Below are 22964 nucleotides of genomic sequence, written 5' to 3' on the forward strand. Positions count from 1 at the left end.
ATCAAAACGTTTTATATTTGTATGCAACTACTACGGTAACAACAAGTAAGACGTAAATTGAAATTTGCATGTTCGTATAAATAACTAGTATCCTCACGAAGAGACGAATATGTATCAAAATCGGTTGTAAAAGAAACGTTTCTAAGTAATTTTATACAAATATTTATTAAAGTATAGTTTTTTTACAATCCAGTTTAAAAATATATAAATACAAAATGAATAAAAAAACAAATGTTATGAAAAACGAAATTTCCAATGAATAAGTGCTTGGCCATAATGCGGTATGTAGCGCCTTGCCGCGCCCGCGCGGTCATTATGGATACTACACTTGTTACCATAAATTTCAGTTCACTGCGCCCGCGCCACGCCTCATTACTATAGCCAAGCATTAGGGCAAATTAACCACATAATTTTTAATCATTTAAGAATAGAAATTTGATAAACATAACGAATACTTTAAAACTAAAAAAAACAAATGAAACTAACATCAAATACTGTCAGAACATATACTCTTGGGATGTGAAATTTCATGAATATCACTGGGCTAACCTGAATAAAATAAACAATAAACATAAAAAATGATATCAATTTTAATTTTGATTTCCTTTGTAACGTCGCCTCTTTGATCCTTTAGCTCACAGGCAAAGTAGTTTCTATAACTTTATTTTAGTTGCACTAGAAAAGTAAACAAAGAAAATACGTACGTATAACAGAAAATTGTTAATATCAAAGAGAACGAAAGCAAGTAAAAATATCTCAAAGAAGAACAGATCAACATCTTCAAAGAAATATAAAAGTTCCTTTCGCTCAAACGATAAACTGAGTGCGTTAAAATTAGAAAAAATATGAGATAATAAAAAAAGTTTATTTTTGTACTTCAGGGAGTTCGTTGACCTTTGAGTTTAGCCTATATATATTTTTTTCCTCTTTTTTTCCCTTTTCCCCTTGAGTAATAGTTTTGATTTAAGGTAATTTATAAACAAATACGTTTATTTCTATTTTTAAATTTAGCTTTTAAACATTTTTTCTCTATTGAGTATATTCTAAAAGTTGAATTATAAAAATAAAACTTTTATTTTATTAATTGGTTGGAAGAAATTGCCATTTGGCTATAAGCCTGCTAATGTACAAATAACATCATGTACAAAAAGTTAAATAAATAAATAAACAATTATTTTTTTTTCGCATACAAAAAATTGAGGATAATTTCATGGCAATGAAATACATATTGACAGGAAAAATAGTAAACAAAAATTCCACAAAAGAATGGCTTGTTCGTGGGTATACAAGTATATAAATAGATGAACATATATAATAAATAGACCGCTATAATATTTCGTATTATTAAGAAAGAGAAAAGAAAATATTCTGTTAAAGATTATTAGGTACTTTTTTTATTTTATAGTAATTAAAATACGGAAAAAAACGTCAAAATATTCATTATTATTAAAGCACGACAAAATATATTAAAGAAAAAAAGAATTAATATCTTTAGCTTGAATCCAGGATAGTGTGTGTTTTTTTGAAAGAAGGAAAATTTTAAAGGTTTGGGATCAATTAAATATTATTAGTTAAAAAATAATTTAAATTTAAATAAATTAATTTAGATTTAATATTACGCATGTTAACATTAGAAGGGGTAAAAAAAATATACAGTTATATTTAAAGAGTTACTTTTCCAAAACAGCTGAAACTGTTTCACAAATAAATTAACTGCCATTTTAAAACATTTATAATTGGAAATTACTGAGACCATTTCAAAACTGTTCTAAAAATAACTGTTTAATTGTGCGAAAATCGTGGCTACCTTCTCTACTCAAGATAATGAAAAACCGGTCATGGTACGTGAAATTGATTATTAAAAAAATAATTTACAGCAGCGTGGCTCGTAACAAGTAACAGTTTAATAAACTTTTGTTACACTGTTCCAGCTCTAAACTGTTATTTAGAAACAATTTAATTGGTGAATCATTTGCTGTTACTGCTACTCCTTTTCAATAACCAAATCACCCATCTCTAGTTGACATTATATTAATAAATTATTTTAAGTAACAATTCATACTCAGATCTTTTATAAAAAAGGGAGCAAGTTTATTACAATATTTGCGTTTGTCAAAATATTTGTAGACAAAATACTAGATTTTGCCCCCGGTTAGTCATTTAAATTAAAACAATTATATCATATTTATAATTGAATACTCAGGTCTCACTAAAAATCACATGTGAATTTCGATATTTAAATAACAAAAACAGTTATTTGAGTTAAATAGGACAAGAAATCTGAACATTTTTTTTTACTCGATGGCTACCCACAAATGAAAAGGAAAAACAAAAAAAGGTTAGTTCGCCTTAGGTGTAAACGTTGTTTGTTGAAGTAAAATGAATTGTATGGCCTGGACTCGAAGCGTAAAATTGATCATTTAGCCTTCATGCGTAAAACGGATAATCGCTTATACGTTGTGATAGGAGATTTCTGATCGTTGTTATTAGTTTATATAATATATTATATAGGCGAATATTGACGAAAATAGAGACAAAAAAAATGACAAGAAACTATATTGTCAAACAAACAAAATGATGACAAAATAGATAACAAAAATGCCAACAAACACAAACATAGTAGCTGACATCAACAACACAATCACATTATAAAAGCAACCGTTTACAGCATGAAAGATACGATAATACAATAACGTCCCCACTAATGTCAGCAATGCTCTTTCTTTATTCACATTAAATTTTACTTCCTAAATATTTTAGTTTTTCCTATCTCCTCCCTCTTTCCTTTCCTCTTTACAATCTCCTCTCTTAATAGTGCCAGGTAGATATTATTATTTTTTTTTTTTTTTAAATACATGTTGATAAGTATTTTGTTTTATAATGAAAATATTATAATTCACCAACAATCACATATCACTGATTTTCTAAATCATGTTTAACTGATTTTCTCAAATTGAAAGGTTTGGGTAGGCAGGAAAAATTGCCTTAGGGCAATATGCACGCCCTTGTGCATATGTACGTTAACTGGATATGTTTATAAAGTGTTTATATAGATAAATAAAAAGATACGCGAAAATCATTAAGTTTGAAAACCCTTGCAGCAGAAGACTGCCAGGAAGGCCGCAAAAAGATGAAAGGACAGCTGGACGTCATCATCCTAGGAACGCCCACCGTCACAAACAGGTCATACGACCTAGACCAAGAGTAAGCAGAAAAAGAAGATAATTTACGGTTTTTATTTTATTTGTATTATGTTTATTATTTATTTTATATGTTTATATGTAACATTTTCCTTTTAATTTTAACTTAGAAACCTATTTTGAGCAAAAGGTAATTTAGTATTTTTCGCTATTTTAAATGCTTTTTAAAAAGTGTTACAATCATCTAATTTAAGTCGAATTCTCGTATGCGCCGTTCTGTTTGATAACCAACAAAAATCCAACTTTACAATGCCCTTCTCGTAACAGTCTTTGTCCCTATTGGCAAAAAAAAACTCAGACAATCAATTTTCACAGGCCTCTATTGAGGCCAAATTTGTACCCCCAAGCGCGTTGGCCATAGACAGGAACAGATGGTAGTCACTTGGTGCCTGGTCCGGACTATAAGACGGATGCGTAAGAACTTTCCGTCCAAACTCCCGGAGCTTCTGGCACGTCATCATAGATATGTGCGGCCTGGCGTTGTCCTGATGAAAAAAGATTCTTCTTATATTCACCAATGCTGGCCGCTTTTGTTTGATCACCAGCTTCAAACGGTCGAGTTATTCACATTAACACTCAACACACACATAAGCACCGGCCGAATATACATAGAATTTACTCTGTGCCCGGACCATTTTTGTGAAATTTCATGTTTTGTAAAGGGTTTCTTAAATGTGTCAAAATTATGAAAATACTAAATTAAATCATTACTTACTTCTCATATTTATTCGAAACAATTTGAAGAGTCATTTTTGTATGATAGTTTTGACAACATTGGCCTTTATGAAGAGCCATATTACAATGTTCACACTTATACCGACAGTGTCTTACTCCTTTTTTGCGCTTTGTATCCCGGAGCCGTGTACACACGTGATTATAATAACCACGCGTTGTGTCCCGGTAGCGTGTTTTCACGTGGTTTACCGGCAACGAAAAAGTACTAATAGAAGTCACTAGATGTCAACAAAATGCACTTTTTTGAACAGCTAGTAAATCACGTGAAAACACGGGACTGGGACGCAACGCATGGTCCTATAATCACGTGTTTACACGGCTCCGGATACAAAGTGTTAAAAGGTGAAATTGAGCGTTTGGCAATAGAGGAGCAGCTCATAGTACAATATTCCCTGCCAATCCTACCAAACACACAGCAACGACCACGATCTCTGTCACTTGACATTGTCGTCAGAAACCCATTTTTTATCACCAGTCATTATCCGCTTCAGAAATGGGTGGATTTTGTTGCGATTCAGCAGCGATTCGGTGGTGGAAATTCGGTCCATGAGGTTTTTTTGCGTCAGCTCGCGTGGCACCCAAACATTGAGCTTTTTTTTAATGCAGCCTTCTGCAAATAGTTTAAAATGGGTTTTTATCAACATTAAGCTCCTGAACGATGCTTCGACTGCTAACATGACGGTCCATCTCAATATTATTCATGATTTTATCGACATTTAAGACGACTGGCCTGCCAGATCGTGGTGCATCATTTACCTTCACTACACCAGAACAAAATCGGTCGAACCACTGTTGTGCAGCACGATTCGAAAGAGTATTGACCCCGTATACATCGCAATTTTTTTTGGTCGCTTTCGAGGCGTTTTTCCCTTTCAGGTAGTAAAAATGTAAAATATGGTGAATTTCTTCATTTGCGGCCTCCACACTCGACGCACAATACACGACTGAATTAACCAAGCGTAACACTCTCAAAAAAGCATTTTTAGTATACACTCACATCTTTATAACGCCGTATTGTATGATCTAATGTAATTAATAATTATCGAGACATATTCAGTTTTTTAAAAAGGCTCTAAATACGAAATTACTTTTTCCTCAACCTAATATTAATGAACCTATGCTTAATATTTTTTTGTATGTATATCGATGAGCTAAATGAATAACAATAATTTCGAAACGAGTTCAAACATGGATATAAAAACTCTATAAAAGGCAGCCGAGTAAAAAATGTCTTACTCGTACATATATTAGAGTAAAATGTCAAGCTTTGAAAGTCTTTCTTTTTTTCTTTCAATGATGTTTTTTAAAAGTTTATATTCTCATTTTTGAAATTATTTTAAATGAATCAAACCAATATGAAGTAAACTTATGTTTTCAAAAAAACTTGACTCCCTAAAACGTTAATATAAATAACAAAATTTAAAATTCGGTAATTTCAAAAACTTTGGAAATGTAAATATTTTTTTCTTTAGATAATTGAAATAAAGAACAATAAATAAATTTACTGATCGGCTCCTTAAAAAAATATTGAAAGTATCAAAAAGCTTTCAACAGCCTACCTTTGAAAGCTTTAAGAAATCCTGAAGAAGTTACGAAACTTTTTTCATAATTTTCGTTTGTTTCGTGTTAAAAAAGCTATAATTTATAATTAAAAATGGCCATAACGGGCGTTAAAATAAATTGGCTATTTTAACTAATTTCAAACATGAAAAAACTGTTAGGGTTTTCATTAAAAAAATATTCCGTAATTATTTCCTTAAGAACGCCGTCCATAAATTTGGCTTCTTCTTTATGTGTTCCTTTTTTTGCCGGCAAAACTTCTATTTTTAAAGCACACATTTTTTATAATTATACTGACTGACTTTATCTGTAGGAGGAAAAAATTTGTTAAGGTGTAAATATATGTTTTATAAACATTTAAGGGTATCAGAAGCAAACTTAAAAATCGGAAACTAGATTGAGGCCAAAATATACTTTACATAAAAACGTACATTTCTTAATAATATCGTGATTTAAACGATCTCTTAATCTTGCAAAAACAGATTTCAGCTATACTGCTTAACACCGCAAACTAAGCGTTCTCCATTGAGCATGATTAATTAAGCATAATTAGAAATCTCACAACTCTTTTTTCACAGTTTTTCGCAAATTTCTCAGTAACTGCTTCAGTGAAGATTTCAATACTCTCATTTCATTAATTTCAACATTATTTTTTTTGGTATGTGTATTTTTGTACATACACAAATCAAAATGATGCCAATGTCGATATTCGCTAATAAGCGGAATGGGGAATGTTGTGAAAAACGTAAAGTGGCCACTCAACCCAGCCAATGACAGGTCATAAGCCCTGTAAACGCTCGAATATCGATAATCCTGAATTTGAGAAAATTCTACCTCATCTCTGTAGGAATATTGATAAAAAATATCATTAATTTCACACTATCAATTGAATAGATTTTATTGTTAAAAAATGTAGGAAATTTTCAACACAATATTTTAGCCATGTGATTATTAACTCTAGGAAGGCTGTGCTACAAAATTGCTTTACAAGCGGTGATGTTAAATCGTATCGCCACAAGCAAAATACTATTTATTTTTGTGAAAAAAAACCTTTATACATACAATTTATTTTTTATTTTATTGTCAAATTTCATATTTATATCTTTTGCGTAATTTATGAAAACTTAATTGTTTTTTTTATGTTAAAATAAAATTTGTTTTTGATACTTATTATGTATGACTTTATGTTTTCTGAATAAAATAAATAAACACCATTCAATATTTTTTTCTTTATAATTCTTAATTTAGGCATGTTATAGCCAATTAAATTAAAAACCGTAAATACACTGATCATATAACTAGCGTGCGATCTCACCCACTCCCAATAACCGACTAATTGAACGAATTTCTTTTTTTGATTTTGTCTCTTTTACACAAGCACCGGCCACAGAACAGCATTTCTGTCTTCTTTGTTACAAGTTCTATATTTGTACTCTTTTTTTACAGTAATACAAATTTATTGTAGTATAAGCAACCCTTTCATTCGTATAATTATGTTTTTGATAGAAAGGATAAATAGCATATTTATACAAATTTTACTTTCCAATTTTGATGCGGAAATGTCTATTTAAAGATAACAAAAAATTCAACTTTAAAATTTAAATAAATAAGATAAATAAATCAAATATTGTATCCCATGTAGACTTGTATTACATCATAGCCGCACAAGGGTTTAAATATAACTAAATTTAAGATTCGCTTACTCGCGTACTTACCGAAATAAAAAAAATGTCATTTTTTAAAACATTGGATAATATTTGACTGTAATACCTAATTATTACTGTATTACTAACTTGGTCCTGTGGTGTAGTGGTTAGTGCGTTTGCCTACCATTAAAGAGTTCTATAGTATTTTTACACTTGAATATTTCAAAGTCCTTGGACTAACACCTGAAGCGTAAGACTGGTCATCATATCTTTATGTAGCAAAAATGATTAAGATACCCGCGATTGATGAATATAAAACAAATACTTAATTTTTGTTTAACATGATCATCATCATCATTCTCTTTCCATACCTAATGGTGCATAGGGCAATGCATTGGTACACTAACTACAGCGTATCCAGAAGGCTTTGAAATATTTTGGTTCAAAAACACCTTTTCAAATAAACCTTTCGTATCAAGCATGTTGGGAATTGAACCTGAAACCTCTTGCAAGGTAGGAAAATGCGCTGATCATTTATTTGATTTGAATTTGATTTGATTTGAGTTTTTTTTAATCATTTTCAGTATAACAGTAAATTTTCTTGACAACTTTAAACCATCATTTTATTACATATTATATGTTCTTATTTTCTCTTTTCTATCCTTTAAAAAAAAATAGGTTACTATGTTTAACTCAATTTTTATTCTTATCTTTTACTTAATCTTTATTATTACTTAAATTGATTTAATTAAGCTACACACTTATTTAATATAATTTATAAATGATGGTGGAGTTATATAGTTAAGGATATGTACTCGTATAAAGAATGTGAGCAATGCTTACTTAATTGGATATATTTTATGTATACTTGTTAAATTTCTAAATAAATAAATATTAAAAATACTGTTTTTTTTTTAATATTTTAAAAATAGTGTAGGTAGGTATTAATCCGCTTCGTGATGTAATGATCGGTGCATGTAAGAAGTAAGAAGTCTCTGCTTCGATTCTCGACATTTTTTTCTAGAAATATTTATTTAAAATATTAAAATTAGACAACTTAGAAGTCTTAGAAATTAAAAAAGTGATTTGTAATAAGAAAAAAAAAATTAATAACCAAATAAAAGATATTTATTTTAGTCCTCTCCTGTCTAGCTTGAAAAATAGTGATATTAAATTACCACCCTTGTAAGGAAAAAAAGACTTGATTTATTAGGTCCACGTGTAGTATTTAGTGAAAATTATAAAAATAAAATAGGAATTACTTCATCATGTCACGTAAACCTTGACGAAGAAGCGTGCTTGCTTTGAAACCGGTAGGTGGAAAAAATAATTATAAAAATTCGTGCTTAAAAACAAAGTTGTTTTATTTATTTTATTATAACTGTTAAACGTCTTACAATAATAACAAAAAAAAAATACGAATTATTACAGCAAATTTTTGTGTATATAAAATAGTCAACCCTTCTCTAGATCTAAGCCACAAAAATAATGGCAATCGTGAAACTATTTTTGAATTAAATTAAAATAAACCTCCTTAAAACAAATGTACATAATAGATTTAAAATGTAATTTCACTGAACGTGTGTATTAGGCATAAATGTCAAAGTTTCTCCTATAACTTTCATTATTTGCGGTGCCATATTCCTAACTTGACATTAACTGGGAGAAAAACAAACAGTACGAGCCAATGGCTAAACATAATACCGAGGCTGGAATTCAATACGAAAATGTCCAATAAACTTGTGCGAAATCCGCTAAGAAAGCTGAACAAACGGTGATACGGGTAGTTCCGTAATTCGAACTGAACCCTTTGAATGAATAATGAGATATTTCTATTACATGTTTCGCAATTTGGGTTATTAGTGAGGAAAAAACATTTTTATTCATGTTGCAAATCATCTCGTAACTAATTGATATTATGAATACGCATAAATAGATCAAAGCGTAGATAAATTCCCTCTAGCGATTATAAAAATATACTACCGACCCCCACCTTCAAGTTTTGGGTAGGTACATCGATATGAATCAAGGGGAAGCGTACGTCATGGTACACATATTTACGCTCTAAAATGACATAGCTTCAGTATGACGTCATAGTTAAAGAAAAAAGTCTCCCGACCGACTACAAAAGTATAGTACCGATACCCCCAACATCAAGTTCCGATATAAGTACATCATCGTATATTGATGGGTCTAGAACCCCTCGATACGTTTATCTACGCATTAAAAGTATCAAAAATTTTGTTCCACCGCACATTTTTTCCTTTCATTATGATTTATTAAAAAATTTAATCGTGTTGAGGTTGGCAATTTTTTTCTTAAAAGCCTATAAAAAATATGAGAAAGAAATAAGTCAGTTTTAAAGTCAAATTAAATTCCGACATAGCTGTCACTTTAATAAAACGAACGCCTAGATTTGAAAATAATGTCGCAAGATTCTGTCCTATTAACAAATAAGAGTATCTAGGCGTCAGACACAGATAATATGCGTCAGAAAGTTACCACTCTAAAAAAAATATTTAGCTACGAGTATTATATTTTTTCCATCTGTTTTACTATCTTTCCGAGTGTATGTATCGAGATGTTAAAGGAGCTGGCTTTGTTGTCAATTGGTAAATACTTAAAGGTGATTTCCAAAAGTCATTCAAAATTCATGTTCAAGCGAGCATTTTTTTGCTTTAATTGGGATTTATTGAAATTTATAATCGCTTTGAAGTGAGCACTTTTTATAACAGAAGCCTACTAACATATAAATGAGAACTATTTTTAATATCAATGACGCAAAGAACGCGGACTTATTGTTTGTAAAATTATATCTAAAAGTATACTACGAATATTAATAAAAATGATTGAAATTGATTTATTTATTAATTTACTAACGGACTTAGTCCATTTAAAAAATGGAAAATCAAAGCTTTATAATACATACAAGCACAATTAAAATAAATACAATTTAAATAAAACAATCCGTGACAAAAAATAAACAATAATTACAACCACTAGACAAGATTTGATTTATTTAACGATATTATTTTCATTTTCAAAATGAATGTATTTGTTTTAGAGAAATATTTTAATACTTGACTTTTATCGACCCATGTTAATTTTAAATTGTCATAAAAGTATAAAGGACCAGGTGCCCACAGTGGTTCACAATTTTCTGGATGGCTGTAATTTCGTAATAGTTTGAACACGAAAACCAAAATTTGTTATCACGTATTTTCGGACTGCGATGTATTTTTCTTAGACTAACTATCAATATTGAGAGTAACAACGGTTGTATTAAAAGTACGAGTTGACTCACTGTGTACTCTAAGTCGGGAACACTTGATCACAAATAAATAAACAGTGACTCGTTATTGTACACGGTAGATAAATTTGTGTTTATGCTAAAGCGAATATGTGGGTACCATAAGAAATACTTCTAATAGCTTAGGCACACAGTTGATTAACTGTGTACTCCGGTATTTGATCTACTGCACCCGATGCGGTCATTTTAATTTTCTAGTCAAACAAGCACAAATTACTAACAATGTTTTGAGTTTGTCCAAATCTTTGCAAACTCGCTGGGTTTTCTCCCTAGGGGTCATTTAAATCTACATTTATTGCAACACAGAGGGAAAACATTTTTGAGAAGATAATATGGAAGTATAAGTATGTACAGGGCTTAAGACCTGTCACTGGTTGGTTTAAGTGGCCACTTCACACATTTTGTAACATTTACCAATCTGCCTATGTTTAAACATCCATATTTCCTCAATTCTTCCATCTATTGACTTTTGCAAAGTAAACGAGCCAAAACCTTTATCATGTGGGTGAGATTTATCTGGCAGAACTAAATCACCTACTAGGCAACGCCTGAAAACAATTAACTAATTTTCAGACTTTGTATTTTAACAGTTAGTTATTTACATGTTTTAACAAACGCAGAATGGCGAATAATACACAGTGTAAAAAGTGACCACTTAATCTAGCCAAGTACAGGTCATAAACCTTGCCCAGACTTCCATATTCGTTCTCAAAAATGTTTTTTCTCCCTGTTACAACAAATTTAGACAAATTACTAAGTTTGTTTATGATAGTCAGATTGCAATATATAACCAGAATATACGCAGTTTACAGTAAAATAAATGCCATTTGAAAACGTTACATGCAAATCAGACAATAAATGATGATAACTTAAACTCAAAATTTAGTTTTGAGACAAAAATAAATGTTTGAACTATCACAGCTACCAGCTGGCCAGTGGTGGTGTGTTTGCCCAGTGAGACCTTCTTACTGTGAGGAAGATTAAATTGCAGAACTTTTACATTTACGTGGAGGGTTCTTGATCCACCCTACCCACCTAAGCTACTCTCAGTCCTCCTTGACCCTACGCATATTGATGATGGATACAAAAGGAGAAGGAAAAAAACGGAATAAAGTATCACTATAAAATGGTATATTTGAAGCACTAAAAGAGGGGCTTCAAACTATAAGTAGGGTTGCAGTGAGTCACATCTTGCTGGAGGGTGTAATTCTATAAAATGCTGCAAACGCCCAGATGCATTCCACCGGCAACACTACTGACTAGTCCTACTCGTCAGCGTCCACGTCGCGAACCCCGGGCAATGGGATCACACTCATAACAGTGTGATCACAGCAGATAACGAGAGGACGAAAGGCAAACTTCTGCGCCTCCAAACCAGAACCAACCAGCTAAGGAAAGGCAATCCCGACAAAAAAATCCACCAGAGAAGGCAACGGGAAACCATACTGGTCATCTTTTTTCAAAAATCATTATGGCGAGTTCATCCAATAAGCAGTTGTCCTGGTGGAATATAAGAGTAAGAGTAAGAAAAGAGAAGTCGGGGGGACCTGACAAGGCACCGCAAGAAGAAGAAGAAGCATATTGAATTTTGGTACGGTATATAAAAAAATTAGATAAAAATATGCTGACTGAAAGAAAAAATATCCCTTATTTTATATTTTTGTGTCCCGCAGCTTAACGTTTTTCTCAGACGGTTGGGAACGGATCTAAAACTCGGCGGGACGTCGGAAAACGAAATCGTTTCGGTTTTTTCCGCCTCTCTACAGCTGCCTTACCACGCGATTTTTCGTATTAAAATATTCGTATAGACCCGACGACGGTCGTGAATGCGAATGTCAGAAAAGTAGCGTCATGTCTTTGTTACGCTAAGTGTAAGTTCTTTCGTATCCCATAAAAAAAACCAAAATTTCATAGCAACAATGATCATTTGCAAATTGGCACCAGCGCTACTAATGAGAAAGTTCAGTGTTTTTTCATGTTTTTAATTTATTCGTTGATAGATTAATAAACTAAGCAAAATAAAAAAATTAAAAATCGTGCCGTATTATCAGATAAGATAAGATTTATTTATTTATGACAAAATACAAGGTTTTTAATCTTTACATATTACATTACATTACATATTTTATTTGTTTGAAATTTTCCCAATCAGCAAAAGTGCTGGTATGAGGGGATATTATATATAATAACACAATAGTTTAGATAAAAAGTCGATCAAATAACATCACATATCACTCGTCAGACGGGCTATAAGAACTGTTTTATTTAGGTGTTTTTGCAAAAAAAACTGTTTTTTTTTCTGTTGGTCCTAGGTTGCTCGTTGGTTAAATTATTTGATGTTCTTGTATTTATTTTATGTGTGTTGTAGTTTAAATTAAATTAAATATTTGTCTTATTTATTATTTTCTTTTAATTCTTTTTCATCTTAATTATCTTTTTTTTCTGTGTAGATTAATATCTCTAGAGTGAGCATTTTTGTTATTCTATATTAATCCATAGTTCTTGTATATTTATTAAAAGTAAATGTTACTTTAAGTGCTTTATTCATTGTTCTTTGTATTGATTCTTGCATTCGTGCTATGATTTCATAAAGTTTTGTATTTCTGAAATTACTCGGCGTGTGACGTCTTAAGTTTTCTTCCGCCTTTTTCAATCAGTTTTGCCGATTGGTCCGTTGACGCACCGTAAAGATAAGAATAGTCACGAGGCTTGACGATTGCGACACCGAGTGTTAGAAAGGCTACCCTACTTCCTTTTGATGAAGTTCATAAAATTCAACAGATGAAAATCGGGTTGTGGTCCCGTGGCTAGCTTTGCTGACTCACGGATCAGAGGTCTGAGGTTCGAATCCTCCTCTACCCCAAATTGATTCCCATTTTCTAATAGTGAGTTATTTACGACTACCCGAAAACGATCCCAAAATTAAAATATTCTGGAAAATCTTAAGAACGCAAAATATTTTATTTAAAAAAAATAATACGAAATCAGAATTATACAGAATGGTGAATATTAAAAAGTGTATTAAGTAGCTACCTTCTCTTAAATGTTCTTCATCTCTGTTGTAAAATGTTAATATAAACAGCTCCCCAGGGAGTTGAATCCAGTCCTTGACTACAAAAATTTGGACAAACTCAAAATATTGTTGATAAATTACATATGCCTAACCAGAGAGTTTACTTTCATTACAGTTCAGCATATATGTAAATAGACATTTGTTAAAAAAAATATATGTTGAGTTAAGTTAATGATATTTTTTTATCGATATGATTAAATTGATGGTTAAAAATATTGCAGGTTCTATTAACAAATAAGTTTAGATACGAATTTGTGGAACTTTTAGAAATTTTAATTAAATCCGTTTCTAGTCCGAGCTACTTTAAAAAATAATAAGTGATAGAGATTTCAGATTTCAGAGATTTCAACGCTTATCAGTTCATGGTTTACCTCTTCGTTCTCATTCTCAAGGCACTCTCTTAATACCCATACACAATTCCTCTTTCTTCTCTAACTCGTATAGTGTCCATGCGACTCGACTGTGGAATCATCTCCCATCCACCATCAAAGATGCTACTACATTATCTCTGTTTAAATCACGTCTGAAGAAACATCTCCTTTCTCTACCTTAATCTCTCCTCCTTTCCTTTTTCCTCTTTCCTCTTTCCTCTTTTTTCCTTTTTCCCATTGAGTAATAGTTTCGATTTAAGGTAATTTATAAACAAATACGTTTATTTCTATTTTTATATATCTTTAAATTTTTAATCTTTTTTTTCTATTGAATATGTTCTGTAACTTGAATAATAAAAATAAAACTTTTATTTTATTGGTTGGTTGGAAGAAATTGCCATTTGGCAATAAGCCCGCCAATGTACAAATAACATTATGTACAAAAAGTTAAATAAATAAATAAATAAAAATAGATTTAGGAATAGTTAACATTTTTATGGGTCAAATAATACGATCGCTTACTCTTACGATCGTGAGCATCTTCGTTTGTTAAAATCAGCTATAGTAATAGTCCTTTTCGCCTCCACACCAGGTGCTATTGGGGTCGAGAAAAGGATTTCGGCGCCAAATTAATTCTTCGGCCCTCGACCCCAAGGCAACTTTACACATAGTAATTAAATCAGAGAACGCGACTAATATGACAAGGATTCTGATGAAATTCGGTAACACATGCTCCCGCTTCGGTACAAATTAACTGATTTATTTTGGATTAATCCTCGCGTGATATATTTTTATGTCAGACGAAAATTTAATTATGTAGAGAAGGGACTGGTTTATCGTGTTTTTACCAAATTGTCACAGTCATGGTAATAACTTTTAAGAATTTAAATTGAAATTTAAGCCACACAACTAAATTGAGTTCATTTTTTGTAATCCATACTGATTTAAAAATGTGAAAGTATTTTTGTTTGTGTTTCCTTAACGTCTCAACGGAGCTATGACTGACGAGCTATTTTTTTGCATTAGGAGAGCCGGAGAGGTAAGAAATAAATATGATTCTTATTTTTTATCCCAAACTTTTTTTTACTTATAATATCAACATTAAGCAGCAATATTTTAAAATAAGTAGTCTACCGCCTAGGTAAGATATCGAAAATAATCAAATTCGAAATTATTTCTTAAAATTTCCACAATTCAGGTGTTTTATTTATGGATAGTTTGGTTATCTTTTTGTTTTTGTTTGAGTTGCGAATTTTATGGGTATGCATTGGTTCAGTATTGTCACAACTTTTACATCTTTTGTACCTACAACCACTGTTTACTTTCAACCTCAGTATACATTGTTTGATCTACCGCCACATAAAGACCTCGTGTCGTAAATCGCGCGCTTATTTCGTTGAACGTGTGCCGCATCATAAATTTTGTTGAAAATGAGTAGGCGGTAGGGTTTTTTTAATTTCTTTAATTGACTTGCTATATTTATAGTTAGTTAAATTAGTTTTTTTTTGGTTTTGTAATATAATTTTGAATTTGTAAACAGAATAACGATACTTTTTCGCCATAGTCTAACGAATAGTCAAATTGTTTTCATAGTGATATTTAGGGAACCAACAATCGAAACAAGCTTATTTCTACCTTAAAAAACAATGTTATTCCTTCCGGAATTTTTATTGATAAATAACAAAACTCATTAATTACCTGACTTTTTTTTCATACAGATTTTGGCTGGTTTGATATTCCTGCACAAATGAATATCTAACTGTTTAGATGCTCATGATATCCTTGCTCAGATACACCTTAATGTACCTCGCCGTAACTTGTGTACCAATCCTGTCTTTGCTGTGGTAAATTATAAAACTAACATCGGATTATTTTCCCCTCTGCCAAGGATCCTCAGAACAGTGAACGAAATCTCACTAAACGTACTATCGATGTGTTCCTACAGCAAGGGAAGGCATTTAAGAAGCAAGCGGTGTTGTTTTTCTTGACTCGTGATGTCACACTTACCATTTCCGTCTAGATTATGCTGTATACGTACATACTTTTTGTTAATTATACATTTTGTTAATTTAAGTAGATTAAAGGAATGTTTAGATTGAGTATAACTCATTAATGCCAATCTATTAGTGTTTACTTAAGCCTATTGATTAACTTAAAAAAAAAAAAATCACAATAATATATTCCAGTACGTGTAAATAGTACTTTGATTTTATAATCATTTTTTAAGCGATGTTTTTAGTTGTTGGGTAGTTGATATTCAATAGAAAATGTCGTACAGTATTAACTGCCAGCAGTTTAACGCGTAAAATCATCACCCGTCAAAAAAATACTAGTATTTTATTGAGCACTTCAATGTGATGATTTGTGTGGTTTTAATGAGCACAATTCAAGACGAACAATTTCAAAGAACAAGTCAATCTTGAAAAATAAGTCAGCAAGAGTAAATTATCAAGTCTGCGTAGTTTTTTCGTTCACACTCGATCTGCCTCGAACGCGATCATACCGGCCAAGTGAAAACGATCCCGCCATCTTTGGGCGAAGGATTCAACTACGAATTTGATTATAAATTCAATTTAATGTGCAGTTAATGAATTTATTTTTATTTTCTTTCTGTTGACGCCCATGGGGCTTTTACATTATACATACTATATCATAAGAAAAAGTTACACATTAAACAAAATTAACATTTTTTCAAATATAAAAATTAAAAAAAAAAAATATTATTAAAATTTAAAAATAAAGTTACATAGTTAACATAATACACTATTAAGACATAATACATACATTATATTATGTTTATAATATAAGGCATAACAGGATTCAAATAAAACATAATTATTTTTTTTTTACACCGGTAAACTAAACTTTAAAGTGAAGTTATTTAAAATGTTGAAAACTGAAAAGGGTTTTATAAACTAAAAATATAAAACATAACACGGGCTAACTTTTAAGCATACATAAATACGATCGAAGATTTATTGACTAGACTCAGTCGCGTCGGTCGCCTGTAGTACTTTGGTCTTGAATATGCTCAATGAGTAACGAAATATATCAACATCGCCATATTCATTACCAAGGCGATGAAGTCTAGCTATAGGTGAATTTACATAGTAGTTGTGCCCGCTGGACACCTCGACAAACACCGACTTATTTCGTGTGCGGCGGGAAGGTATTTTAATATTGACCAGTCGCGTTAAATCAGGGCTGTCCAGCGCGCCATTTACAATTTTATATAGGTTTACTAAATCGGTTAAGATTCTCCTATTCGAGAGAGTAGACAATTTTAAATGATTTGATAGGAAGTTGTAGTCGATTTGGTCAACGGGAATATTAAGTTTAAAATTAATGAAGCGAAGGAATTTATGTTGGACTTTTTCTAATTTTATGTTATGTATTTTATAGTAAGGTGACCAAATTATTGAATTATACTCTAAGTTACTCCGAACTAAGGCAACATATAAAGATTTAAGCGAATCGATGGAATTAAAATCCTTCACCGTTCTCAGCAAATATCCGAGACACTTCATTGCCTTGTTAGTAACCGCATCAATGTGTGGAGCAAATGACAACTTGTCATCGAACACTATACCTAAATCTTTTATTTCTGTAACTCTTACGAGATCTGTGTTATTTATATTATAAGAGAAGTTGATTGAAGTTCTATTACGGGTAAACGTAATAACACTGCACTTGTCAATATTAAGAAAGAGCTCATTTCTCTGACACCAAGTATGTAGACTCGCCAGGTTTAATTGAAGAGATTCGCAGTCACTAACAGAAGCAATAGTCTTAGATAATTTCAGGTCATCAGCAAATAAAAGAATGTCCACTCCCTCGAATATCGATACAATATCATTAACGAAAAGCAAAAACAAAACAGGACCTAAGTGAGATCCCTGAGGAACTCCACTAGATGCCTCAAACTGATACGACCCATAACCGAATACTTTGACTAAAATTTTCCTAGACGATAAGTAGCTTTTGAACCATTTTAAAATGTTTCCCGAGATTCCTAATAGTTTTAATTTGTGTACTAAAATCGCATGTGACACCTTATCAAAAGCTTTACTAAAGTCAGTATAGATCGTATCAGTTTGCCGGCGTTTCTCCATAGCTTCCATAAGCCGATGCTGATACAACATTAGATTTGTCGTTGTAGATCTTCCTGTAATAAATCCATGTTGTAATGGGGAGATAACTTTTTTTATTTCTGGAGTAAACTTTATCAAAAAAATAGATTCTAATAGTTTAGGTATAGTTGATTGCATGCAAATGGGTCTATAATTAGCAATATCTGATTTATCACCCTTTTTAAAAATAGGTGTCAAGAAGCTGGCTTTCCATCTTTCAGGAAATATACCAGTTTTTATGGATAAATTAAAAATTTTAGTAAGTGGATCAGTCAAGGAAGAACCACACTGGGTGAGGAAGAGGGGAGGAATATTATCTGGTCCAGAACCTTTGCTTGGATCCAATTTGCTTACCCCAATTTTTATATCGGCATTAGTAAACAAACAGGTATTAAAATCAATCAAATTAGTACAAACAAAATCGTGCAGTTCTGGATCAGTCTTTGAACTATATACACTGCTAAAGTAGTCGGCAAACAAGTTAACAACATCTTGTGGTGCGTCGGCCATTCTACTGCCATAATACATTGTGGATGGAATTCCAGACTCTTTACAATTGAGAGTATTAGAAAATTTAAAAATATGTTTAGGGTTGCTTACGGCCTCTTGTTCAAATTTTGAAATACAATTACGATAACATATTTTGGAGAAATTTTTAGCCTGAGCTCGCAGTTTAGTAAACTCATTGTAATCGTTAATATCTCGAGATTTTTTATAAGTAGCATGAGCAATTTTTTTGTTACGTATGACTTTGATAAGTTGGCTATTAAACCATTTAGGATACTCATTAAAAATAAACTTGGTTTTAGGAACATATGTTTCAATGGCTGTGTTAAGGATGGTATAAAATTGGTCAGTTATAGTATCGATATTTGATTCCCGGTTTATAAAACTCCAGTCAGTAGTCGAAAGAAATGAATTAATTGCTGGATAATCTGCTTTAAAAAAATTGGACTTAATATTAGAAGTTTTGTACTTTTGAGTTATCGAGGTATTGAATCTAATAAATAAAGGTGGATGGTAAACATCAATAGGTAGAATATGGTCATTTGCAACTTCCACAGATATGTTGTCCGAGTTGGAAAACACGAGATCCAAGAGACGATTGAGGCTATTGTAAACATAATTGACTTGCCGAAGGTTCAAAAAATTTGACATTTCGATGATTTCGTTGGAGCCATGGTTGATGACATCGCCGGATTTGGTCTTGCTGTTCAAAGGATCCCACTGCACATTTGGCAAATTATAATCACCTGTGAGGACGATGGTTGCATCGGGGTATTTTCTACGAAGGTTTTCAACTTCTAAGTAATGATCCCTGTAGATATTTGCATGTGACATAGGGGGAATGTATACACTTCCTATAATTATTTTCTCTTTTTTGGATGATATCATAACAAATAATTGTTCGATGTTTGTTTTAGTGCATTTTAATATGCGTGACGAAAACTTTGTATTAACTGCAATCAATACACCCCCTCCACGAGACCTGTCGCTAGTATTTTTGTTCCGATCGTTTCTATATATCGAGTGGTTACAAAACCCTAATTCCGAATTGTTCAGTTCTTTAGTAAGCCATGTTTCTGTAAGTGAGAAAACAGGGAAATCTGTCGTTGGTAGTGACACCTTAAGTTGAAGTAATTTAGTCTTTAATCCTCTTACATTCTGGTAGTAGATCTTGATGGGTTGTCCTTTTTTGAAAACCCTTTAACTATTTTGGGATTATTGTTAATATATTTAATTGTAATATCGGACTCCCCGTTTGCCCTCCTACTTTCCAACTCATTACGTAATTTGTTGAGGTTTGATCTTTGTAGCGGCGATTGGTCCTGGTAAATCCGTATGTTGTTCTTTATGTTGAGTTTTTTGCTCAACATAAAACGTGCCCATTTGGACTCTTGGAACTCCACTTTCAGTGCTCTAGGTTTCTCTCCTGAGTATCTACCCACTCGGTATACTTTTATGATTTGATCATTTACCGAGTTATCGATCTCGGATATAATTTTGTTTACCGCAGTATTATCGTCCTGTATAGCGTCTGCCCTGTTAGGACTTTGGCTCTCAGGTACGTTGCAGATTATTATATTCTTCTCTCGGTAGCTTCTGTCCTGCACCTCCGACACCAGCTCACAAATATTCACCATATCGTTAACAGATGACGATTGATTCTTGGCCTCCACCTCCAATGCACTCATTTTCACTGCCATTTGCCCGATAGTTCCCAAGATTTCGTTCGTTTTAGGGACAAGTTTGCTTATTTGTAACTTAGTGAAGCTATTACTCGGGTCCATTATTACTGACGTGAGTGCGTTGATTGCACTTTTTGCATATTCAACAAATGCAAGGGCGTCCATTTTTGCTGTTAATAATTGAAAAAGATTTGCGAAATATATGAAACAAAATTGCTGATACGTCCGCCTGGATTTCAAGTAAACGATTATATGTAGGTTCTAGGTAGTCGATGCTCGGTGCAGAGTGTAGCGCAAACGAATAATTACCTAAACCGTAGCCAGTGGTGACAATAAATTATCAATTATTAGATTTTAGAATATTGTCTTATTTTTTTGAAGTTTCACTTACTTTTTACTTTTTTCAGCACTAGAAAATAGTTTTCTACAGAATGTCACAGTACTGTTCCCGGCACTTAACAGTAACTCACTTTATTTAGAAAAAACAGAGAGCTGTACAAAAATACGTGTAACGTGTAACCTGCCACTGAGTTGATTTAATATGTCTCTTCTTCACAGGGATAATCATCGTGTAAATTGAACCGCTGGCCACAACATTTGGTGTCTTCATCTGGGAAGTGCTCAACACTCATTTGGTCCTTATTGTGTCTGTTCTTGCTTCAACGCTATATTCGTATAATTCATGCAAACGCAAATTTAAAGTAATATGAGGAGGATGAGGATGTTGATGGCGAGGATTTCTGTGATGGTGGAGTTTAAAAATTGGATTTACAATTTTCATTCAATATACATTTACAGGTATATCAAAACTTTTACCGTAAGATATTCATGACACGGATTTTCATTTATCAAATCTTCAATTCTTCTTTGCGTAATCTCCACAAATTTCATTTATTGTCAAACTGTCATTTGTACTTGGTGGTAAAATTTTCCTCACCGCCTTCGGCCCGTCGGTCTTTCTGGAAGCCTTTGTTTCTAAAGACAAAGGGCTCAGTAATTGAAAAAGACCACCGAGTGAAGGGATTTCCGCGTGACGAACATCCCCAAAGGATTTAAGGGTGGTTCTTATTTATATTCTTCATCTGTCAACACATAGAAATCACCAGAGAAGATTAAATGACAGAGAAACACAATTCATCAAAAAATAAAAATAGTACAGGTAATCTTTTACCTGATTTTTTAGAGTAATCTTGAAATGATTACCTATCCGTTCTTATGAATTTACATAATTTGTCAATAATTCATTTCTCTCCGAACGAAACAATTGTTATAGTAAAATAATATTTTAAAAAAAACTTTGTTTTTAACCACTAATTTTTTATTATTATTATTTTTTCCACCAACCGGTTTCAAAGCAAACAAGCTTCTTCGTCAAAGTTTACGTAAACCTAGTTTAGTGCTTTGAATATAAACTTTATGAAACAATTTTTATTCTCATGTGACTTAAAATTGGGTTTTCACAAAAAGAACAACATGTTTGTTTTTATTATTAAAGGAATAGTAATGCTAATTACATACATTTAGCAATAATTATTTTTTTGTATTTTATTTTTTTATTTTTTTTATTACAGCTGTTATTTTCAATTTAAATATTTTAATATTAAAAATACACGTCTTCCATAAAATTAGTTTTTTTTTCAAATTTCATTTTGTTTTTAACGGATTTCAAAACCAAAACAATAAATGTAAGATAAGTATCGTTTTTATCTCCTCTAAAGTTGCGAAACGTCGTTCTTTCAGTCTTCTTCATCTTTGGGAAAAATGAAAAGTCCCAGTGGGGCAAGTTTGGTGAATACAGTGGCTGTTCGATCAATGCGGGTTTTTTTTTATTCCGTGCATTTTATTTTCATCAAACAGCTCAGGATGAATCTCAGCACAGAACACTTAGAATTTGGAAAACCACATTTAATTGTTGTGTTCTCACCGAGAATCAAACTTGCAACATTCCGTGCGTGATTCAAGCGTCTATGTTACAGCGCATTGGGGGGCATTTATTAATCAAACTTTGTAAAATATTTGTACATTTTGCGATTTACAAAACATCATGAAGTTTGAACTTAATAAGACATTTTTAACCCATAAAATAAATAAAATAAAAATTTATAATAATAGCGTGATATTTTTTGTATTAAAACAGTTGATTTCAGATAATTTTTTTAACTTAAAGAAGCATTTTTACGACGAAAGTGGACTTCAGTGTTTTATTCATTTTGTTATCTAAGGTACAGGTATAGAAATGATATTATTTCTTTCATATTTTTTTTTAATTTTACCACTACACCGTTTATTCATTATTAAAATCAATAAAACATCTTTTGTATTTTTTATATACTCGTAATATACCCAATATATGGTGCACAAAATATTTTTTTAAGACTGAAGATAAAATTTGTATTTGCTGCGCAGATTCAGAAGCACAGTTCCAAACAAGATACAACAAAAAAGTGTAAATGAATTTTACTATCGTATCGTAACCCCTATTTCGATTCCGGAAATAATCTTTCAACCACTATAAAACAAAAAAATGTAATGATGGTGCCCTAATTCGTGTCAGTCTACAATCTAGACGGGCGCCATTGTAAACGTTCATTTGTTTTCCGGTACCGTATATCATATCCGGTATCTCCCTCTTCCCTTACTAAAACGGAAGTCCTTTGTTTTATTTTTCGTGGTAAAGGTATTGTTTTTACAAATAAAATTCACGCTACCCGAAAATGGAATTCAGGAAATCTGATCTGAAAACTCTGAAG

General features: G+C 31.9%; 1 protein-coding gene across 1 annotated transcript; it reads right to left on the reverse strand.

The window, feature by feature from the left end:
• Positions 1-16366: 16366 nt before the first annotated feature.
• LOC148273610 (uncharacterized) lies at positions 16367-20379 on the reverse strand. Its single transcript, XM_088238435.1, has 3 exons — positions 19688-20379; positions 17335-19343; positions 16367-16443 (listed from the first exon to the last, which is right to left on the reverse strand). Exons 1-3 carry the CDS (start codon positions 20377-20379, stop codon positions 16367-16369), a joined length of 2778 nt encoding a protein of 925 aa, XP_088094561.1.
• Positions 20380-22964: the final 2585 nt, after the last annotated feature.

Source organism: Micrasema longulum, unplaced genomic scaffold (genome assembly GCF_059751315.1).
Source record: "Micrasema longulum isolate JH-2025_06_02 unplaced genomic scaffold, ASM5975131v1 h1tg001896l, whole genome shotgun sequence".
NCBI classification, from domain to species: domain Eukaryota; kingdom Metazoa; phylum Arthropoda; class Insecta; order Trichoptera; family Brachycentridae; genus Micrasema; species Micrasema longulum.